This window comes from Euprymna scolopes, chromosome 1, assembly GCF_053919585.1.
Source record: "Euprymna scolopes isolate OS-2025 chromosome 1, ASM5391958v1, whole genome shotgun sequence".
Lineage (NCBI taxonomy): Eukaryota > Metazoa > Mollusca > Cephalopoda > Sepiida > Sepiolidae > Euprymna > Euprymna scolopes.
Genome location: NC_136482.1, coordinates 104,823,992 through 104,832,908, shown reverse-complemented (window position 1 = coordinate 104,832,908; position 8,917 = coordinate 104,823,992). Strand labels below are relative to the sequence as shown.

At 34.0% G+C, this 8,917-nt stretch overlaps 1 protein-coding gene across 1 annotated transcript; it reads left to right on the top strand.

The window, feature by feature from the left end:
- The first annotated feature begins 8,160 nt into the window (after nucleotides 1-8,160).
- Nucleotides 8,161-8,559, top strand: LOC145281133 (uncharacterized). Its single transcript, XM_080132193.1, has one exon. The coding sequence runs from the start codon at nucleotides 8,161-8,163 to the stop codon at nucleotides 8,557-8,559; it is 399 nt and encodes a 132-aa protein (XP_079988319.1).
- The last annotated feature ends 358 nt before the right edge of the window (nucleotides 8,560-8,917 follow it).

The following is an 8,917-nucleotide window of genomic DNA, read 5'->3' as shown; positions in this document are numbered from 1 at the left end:
AACCAGAGTGCCACTTTTCCCCTTTTTTTCGGGGAGCTGGCTTAACCCTACTTTAAAAACGACCTCGTGTCACATGTTACTTTGGTGGGAAAGCAAATATATACTAATAGAAAAGAGGGTTTTTAATATGAATATCAATACACACAAAAGAAAAACGAATTTATAGGAGTATATATATATATATATATATATATATATATATATATATATATATATATATATGGAGAGAGAGAGGACATATTATTGATTTCTTCAAAACTTTTTGAAAAGCGAATTGCTAGAATAACATCTGATAGTAAGAAGCTTAATATGTGAAACAGGAATATTTGAAAGGAACTCTTCTAAATGAGAAATTACAGCATATTTATCTCGTCAAACCGCGAAGAGGTGAAAAGGAGTCAAAAGAAATACTCTCCACCCAACCGATTACGACTAAGCCTCGAGATATAAAAGACGTCCAGGATACGCAAGTCTTCCCCACGTCTAGAAAGTTAGTGTTGCGGAAACTAGACGAATAAATAAACTGCGTTAAACTGAAGTTCATCTTATTTATATTTCATGCCATAGAAAAAAAGCGCACGTCAATAATAACGTATTCGTTAGAATGGCGACGGCAACAACCAGTGTATCGGTCGTCAAACTTAGCCAGCGGTGTAGACAAGAATAGCATTATACAGTTTTCATGAATTCCTCTGTTTAGAAGATAATACAAATATAAAGTAAGGTATATACTATTTTTGATTTGTTTTTTGTTTTTTTTTTGTTTTTTTACAAGAAAAAAATATACATCTTTATTAGTATTTATGCCTATAAAGTATAAAAAAGCACTACTAAACATTTACATAAGGCTATGTGTGATAGCTTTTTTCAAGATTTAAAGCCGAAAACATAAAAGATACACTATGCAGACGAGACTATTTTTAACTTTGGGTTTATTTAGTTTGGGGCTGAAGATATTCAATTTTGAGTTGATTTTACTACGAGACTAAGCTTAAAATATATAGGGAAGGTATTGTCAGTAAAAAAGTAAAGTAGTCGGCCATATTCGAGGGCAACCCGAAGATCCTCTTTTAAATAGCTACTATATCGATGGTGTTTGAAAAGATGCCACTACTTTCACAAAATCGTGCCCTTTATTTTGATCCTCGCCTTATAATGCCTACTGTTTTGCAAGGATCGTCCAAAAAATATTTTGGAGTCGTTAATATGATCGAAGATTGAACCCTGATTCTTCAGTTTATTACTCTTAAAATCTATATATATAAATTCGTACTCTTGTCTGCTAGTTTGTTCACAATGTGATTCCTTACTTTACTCTCTCATTTATTTGTATATATAGTTTGATTCTTGCAAACTATATACAGTTAAAAGATCATCTCATTTGTATATTACATTAAGAAAAATCGATTTTATTAAATAGCGGTATCTTAGTTAATGTTTCTAGCGATATAATTGTTATAAGTGTTCTATTTAAAATTGTTATTTAATAAATTTTAAACAATAATTATATTGATAATGTATTTAATTAAATTTATTTGGAATTATTATTCCAACATCGATTTTTAAAACATCTTTTTAGAGTTATTTGCCCTTCGGAACATAAACAAAAAGCTATCACCAAATAAACTTTGGTAATCTCAATAAATTTCTATCTGGAAAAAATAATTGGCTTTTATTGTATTTTTTTTTATATCAAACAAACAAAAAAAAACACTTACGAAAAACTGAAAAAAATTAATTTCTTTGTTTTTATTATTTTATAAACGCATATACAGAAATTGGTACATTTTTACGATGTGATCCAGCGTCGTTTAACACCTAAAAAAATAAAGATCTACTGCCTCCTCGCCTCTAAATATCACAATTTACAGTTTTTTTCTTTTGCCACGTTAATCTCATCAATTACAAACTTAACTTTCTAATTAAAAAAGGTAAATTTTTACTACGTGACCCAGCGTCGTTTAACCCCTAAAAAATGAAGGCCTACTATTTTTGGCCTAATACGTTTAAACAGCCTTTATAAATAATATGAAGGAAATTTTGACAAAAAAGAAAATTAACATTTTAGAGTGAGGATCACTTTTCCATATATATTTAAGGTGAAATGAGCAGTCACTTATTGGCCAAACAGGATTCAACGAGACATATCACCTGTAGCATCTTTTCCAGTTTGTCGAACAAGAGGGGGTGGGGCAAAACATGACAAATACAATTTGTTTGTTGTTTTTGGTGGAGGGGCGGGAATTATATTTGAAACATAAAATAACGATGAATTTATTTTTTTATGAGACCATTCTGTACTTTCATCTTACAATTTCATAAACAAAACGAAATATTACAATTTATATTTGGGGGGGGGATTACATTAGAAACATAATATGACGGAAAAATTCATTTAATTGTTTTTGGAATTAATTTTTGGTATATTTTCAATTTTTTAGGGGTTCTACCTACTTGCCTTATTTTTTTATTTTATTTTATTTTTTTCTTGCGATCGCACGGGCATTCACTGCCATTTTATTGAAACAAAAAATGTAATGATTTATTTTTAATTATTTATTGGGGGGGGGGCTTTCAAGTGCTCAATATCCAGAGAATAGTTTCTTCTCTTTGTATCCCTTCTACCGAAATATCTGGTGGAGAGAGTATCACGTACTTCTTTTTTGTGGCGATTACATTTACATGTTTTTATCCGTTCTTATATTTTTGGAATTGTTGTGGGGGCATCCACATTGCGCATGATGAAAATGATTAGTAGAGCAGGTGTGTTTAAAACGGAACTTCATGTCAACCCAGGCAAGGCCGGGTACCCATGCTAGTGATTAATATATTGGACGAAGTAGTAGTTCGAATGAATTAATTAAAAACTGACATAATCGAAAATTATTTTTTTTACTATCTTTTAACGGGATGATAGTGTAGTATCCGTTCATGAGACCTCATTTGAGAGATAGTATAGCATATGTTAGTTTGTTATATCATATGTCAATACATTAACTCATCTTTTTGAAGAACGGAGCAGTGTAGTATATGTTCGTTCGTCATGATGCCGTCATCTCAGCAAATATGTGCAACTAAATGGAACATATATTCGCTTGTGGATTACATAATCTTATTTGTTATTTGTTTTAAATACATGTTTTGTATAAAAAAACGGAGTAATAGTGTAGTATCTGTTCTATATATCATTAGCTTATGTACAAGCGATATTAAAAATACAGTTACAAATTACTTCAAACTTTTGCCCGATTATGGCTGATGAAACGATAGCAAATTACTTAAGCATTAAATCATGGGTTTCGTCAGAAATTCCACGGTGATTCCCAAGTTGGACATATAGATTGCCGAGTTCGTCAAGATACACACGAAAAACATCGAAGGTAAAATCACACCCAAGATAGAATATTTGTCTGAATAACTCAAATAATATATATGAAATATTTTATTTCTTTTTTTTCTTTCTATACCGATTGATACGTTTTTTCTTGTATCATATTTTTTTTTTAATTTTTCAGTTGGAAAGATTGTTCTTTCTCTTCTTTAAACTTCACCGATTATATTAAACTAGCCTGGGTGCCCGGCGTTGTCTTGGTGTTTGGAGGTGTATGTTGAGCAAAAAAAAAAAAATTGTAGTAGGCAGGCAGACTCGAACCCGTACTGCGAAGGAGGAAAAGAACGTAAAAAAACGTGACGTCTTTGCTGTTGCGCCCATCGCCAAGTCGGAAGTGACGAATGTTTAAATAAGGGCTAGTTAATCGGAAATAGGGGATGACTTTCGTAAATATCGGCGAAAAAGGCGACCCCTGCCTATAGAAAAGTGCCCAGTTGAGGGTAAAGGGATTAATGTTTTTAGTCAATTTTTCAACATTTGTCGTCCGAAAAATAGAGCTTTAAAACGATACTGATCTCGTCAAAATTCGTCGCCTCTGTCAAAATTATAAGGCAAACATACAAACACACATATATACATACATACATATATACATTTAAACAGACAGGTGAGATTTATATTATAGCCTAGTATGGTTGCCAGTGTTACCCGGGTGTTTGGAGATGTGTGTTGAGCAAGAAAAAAGTGGTAGTGGACAGGCAGGTTCGAACTCGTACCGCGAAGGCGGATAAGAACGTAAAAAAACGTGACGTCTTTGCTGTTGCGCCCATCGCCAAACCGGAAGTGACGTAGCTTAAATTAAGGCTAGTCAATCGAAAAGAGGGATGACTTTTGAAAATATCGGTGAAAAAAACGACCCCTCACTGTAGAAAAGTGCTTAGTTGAAGGTGAAGATATTAATCATTTTAGCCAATTTTTCGATATTAGTCGTCCGAAGGGTCTAGATTCAAGACGCTACCGATCTTATTAAAATCTGTTGAAAGTATTAGGCAGACATGCAAACGCACATACATACATACATTTAAACAGACAGGTAAGGTTTATATTATAGATTACTATCAAATATACTACGAGCTCTGGAATATAGAACATGTTACGAACACGGGTGAAAAATTTTCACCTTCGTTAATTTTGACGCCGGGTGTACATACGAATTATCTATATAATAGCACCTCATGTCCTTACTAAAGATCAATAAAACTTTAATAATTGTGATAAATATCGTGTTATTACTTACTTGAGTTAAACCACGAAAAAGAACTATAGAACGCATTTTGTTAAATCATAACTATAGCTCTTGGCAAATATTTGTCCTGTCTGGTAATCTTATTAAAAGTTTCAGAACTTAATGTTGTAATAAAATATTTGATCCAAACATTTTAATTAAATCATATTTGATTAAAATTCATTCCAAACAAGCTGTAGAAACGACAACGTTGTTACCGCACAAAACGGCGAGCGAACTTCGTTTACACAAGCAATTCTTTGCACTGGTATTTCCTGTTATATGCATTGTTGTACAGAGTCCGTCAGATGAGCCATCACCCATGGAGGCACCTGCAGTCACTGATTGAAGATTCGCTTTCCGGTTAGGTTAGAATAAGACAGTTCAGACCTGTTCTTATCTACAGAAACTTTTATTTTGATTCACCCTACGTGTTTAAAATTATAGACGGAACCCTCACAATTTCTTTGTGTCCACAGTTCAAGAGAGATAAATCATTCTCGACTGAGGCAATTTATAGGTAAATAGACGGCGTCTAATTTTCAAAAGTTCAAAGAATTTTAAAATATACTATGCTGTCATAATATGCGCTTTTTTCATGCTCTCTCTCTCTCTCTCTCTCTCTCTCTCTCTTATCGCTGTCTCTGTCTCTCTCTCTTATTCTTTCTGTCATCCTGCTCTGTATTCCGTCGTTCTCTATCTTATCCTCTTCTTATTTTTCCTTTCTATTTTTTCTCTCTCCTGCTTTGTTCTCTGTTTATTTCGTTATTTGCTCGCCCTATTTTCTCTATTTTTTCTCTCTCATTTTTATGTTGCCCCTTTCTCCTTCTCCCTGTTTTTCTCTCTTATGTGTGTATCTATAAATTATAGTAGCAGGACATGTTAAGCAGCGTTACCCGGTGGAAGCATGCTCCCCTCCTCGTAAAAAAACATAGTACGGTTTTTGGTGGTGGCCAATCCCCAACGTCCTGATGTTAAGAACGGGTTTCGGAATATGCACCCGTAACCTCCTCATGTTAAGAATGTCGTGTAGAATAGACACGACCAACCTCGCCATGGTAAGAACGGCTTTCGGAATAGACACCCAATTTTATGAGTGGGAGAGGTTGTCAAAGTATTTGCACCAAGTTCAACCTTTATACATGTTGTCCGCATGGCCACCCGCAAATATTATAAACCAAAAAAGGGGGCAGTGTCGTGCGGAAAGAAGTACACTTTTTTATCTTGTGTGTGTAGAACAATGAATGACAGTGCATAATGCATGTCATTGTATCTCGAAAACTACTTGTCTCCGCCAAATTAAAAACAGAGTGTCTTATTCAACAGAGTCTAAAACCTATAGAAGTCGTCAGTTTAAAAGAAATGGTGTAGTTGGTGCTAAGGTAAAAAAAGTAACTAAAAAGCAGTGTTGTAAACGATTCCTGAAAAAAACTAAACAAAAAATAATTATATTTAAAAAAATAAAAATTAATATATAACAAATAAGTATATTCGTAGGCAATGTAATAAAGGGGAAATGTGTACTTTAGCAGCGTAAATTATTTAACAGTCAAAGAAAGAAAAAAAACTGGTGCAAATGTAGTCACCGACTGAATGAAAAGTAATGAAAATGATAATTTATCTGGACGTAATTTACGCTTAGGGTGGAAAATGTGGTTTTTATAAAAAGAAATAGGTTTTATGATTTTGAAAGTGAAACATTTTTTTGTTTTCACTCAATCAACCCAATGTAGGATCGGTGCTACTTTTATATAGGTGGCTACTACAACTCTCTTTTATTAAGAGAATTGGCGGACACTTATGAATGTGCCATCTCTCTTAATTTTACAATTTACATTTTTTTCTTTTTTCACTTAATTTCATCGAGTACAAAGTTAACTTTCAGACTAAAAAAAATAAAATTGAAAAAAAATTATGATTTATCGTCGAGATCATTTTTCATTTATAAGGTTGAAAAAAACATTGTCGCAATATTTTTCTCGGTGATGATCACAAAGTACGTGTCCAATTTAGTAGAACCTTATAATTGAAAACTGATCCCCGACGATCACTCATAAGAAATTTATTGATCAGCAACTGGAATATTATTAGTTCGTTAATTGTTTCGAAAACCCGTAGAGTATCACTTACTGCTAAATCAAAGTAAAAGGTGCCGCCGCGTTTTGTGTAAATGCTTCATGTTATGTAAGTATCGGCGGTTCGTTGTTTTTCTGTTAATTCTCGGTTACATAGAACAGTTTCTAATCGTCTATTAAGAGATCAGTTAACTTTAGCATCGCATAATTTAGGACGCTGAAACCGGACATGATAAAAAGAAAGTTGCAACCTAATTTTTTTTAATGTAACAATATGTAAATAATGTTAATCCAAATAATGAGAAAGGTATAAATTACGACGCTGTGGTAACGAAGCAACGGTATTTGCAGTAGATGTAAACATCATTTAAGGTAGCTGCGTTAAGTTATTTATGCGAAAGTTACGACTATTTTGTTTGCGTAATTTTAAGCTAGATGTTATGGTTAATTTTTTCAAACAGTAGTCTGTAAAATAAAGGAAAAGTAACGATAGGAAAGTATAAATTATTTAAAACAATGCATGGCGATTGAGCGGCCATATTGATTAAGGGTTGACCTGATCGTTTTTTGCATGATTGTGTATATACTGGAATAATAGAATATCATGGTCGCAGTCAATAAGAATAGGTGGAATTTTAGGGGGAGAATTATTGTTTCGACTAATGAAGTGTAACGTTAGTTGTATGTTTATGAGTGTTTAATTCAGTTAATAAGGGTGTCAGGTCAATATAATGGTTATATACTTACCCGGTCTTCAGTGGGAGAGTGGGAGCACTTTTTAGATAGAGAGTAAAATACGAACTATTTCGTCTATAGATCTTTGCAATCGTGATGATGTATCTCCTAGGAAATAAGATATGATTTTATTATAACGAATAAGTGTGTATGTAACGGCGTTTAAAAGTTACGTAAGATAGTTGGTAAAAGTTTAGACATAATAAATTTATATGTAGCAAACCTACCGTAATTTGGTCCAGAGGGGAATTTCTGCAATCAAAATATTATATACAGGATATATATATATATATATATATATATATATATATATATATATATATATATATATATATATAGGGTCATCGATATTAAGCGTTAAAGTCTATTTCGAACTATAGCTTTAATATTTTTTCTCGGTGTTCCTCTATTTTTGACACTGATTCATAAATCTTTATACTTTCAAATACCAGAATATAACCATGAGTTGTATTTTAGACAAGCGAACTGCAATTGTTGAGCTGTTTAAAGCAGGAAACTCCAGGAAGGATAGCCTGAAAGGTAACAGAACGCGGGTGTGGAGGATTTTAAAACGTTTTGAGGAGACTGGAGACATTCAGAATAGGTCAGGGTAAGGTCGCCCTCGAACAGCTAGAACCCCTAAACTTGTTAAATCCATCAGAGAAAAGATCAGGAGGAATCCTAAGAGATCCATCCAGAATCTGGCTTAGGAGTCAAGAGTGTTGTATTGGACCATGTCAACTGTATTCCGAAAGGACCTGAAGATGTCTCCATTCAAGCATGTCAAGAAACAACACCTTTCTGCTCACGTTGTTGATAAACGACTCCAAAGATCACAGATTCTTCTTTTCTGCATTCAGGATGGCACGCTACCAAATCTCGTTTTCAGTGATGAGAAGAAATTTGATGTTGAACACCACTTTAACACCCAAAACGATCAGGTTTGGTCGAGGGATGGGGACGAAGTATCTCGAGTGGTGACAAGAAAACAATGTGCCGCATCAGTGATGGTCTGGGCAGCCGTGACAGAGTCCGGTAAAAGTCCCCTCTTTTTTGTTGACCAGGAGGTGAAATTGAACCAGCAAAACTATCAAGATAATATCCTCGTTGGCGCATTGTTGGCCTGGGCATAAAAACACTTCAATAAACGAACCTGGTCTTTCAGTACGACTCCGCACCATCACATGGGGCCAAAAAGACTCAGGAGTGGCTTTCTGATAATGTCCCGCACTTCATTCCCAAAGAGAAATTGTCCGTATCTTCACCGAATCTGAATCTCCTTGATTTTGGGATCTGGTCATACCTTGGGATCAAGGTCTTGGCCACTCAACATCAAAGTTTGGAAGCTCTGAAGGTCAAACTGCAGAAGGAGTGTGCCAAAGTCTCCCAGAAAGTAATTTCCTAAAGTCTTCAATTAGTTACTTACGCAGATGGGGGACATATCGAATAATATTTTGTGTATTAACTTTCTATTGTTTTTCTACAATAATA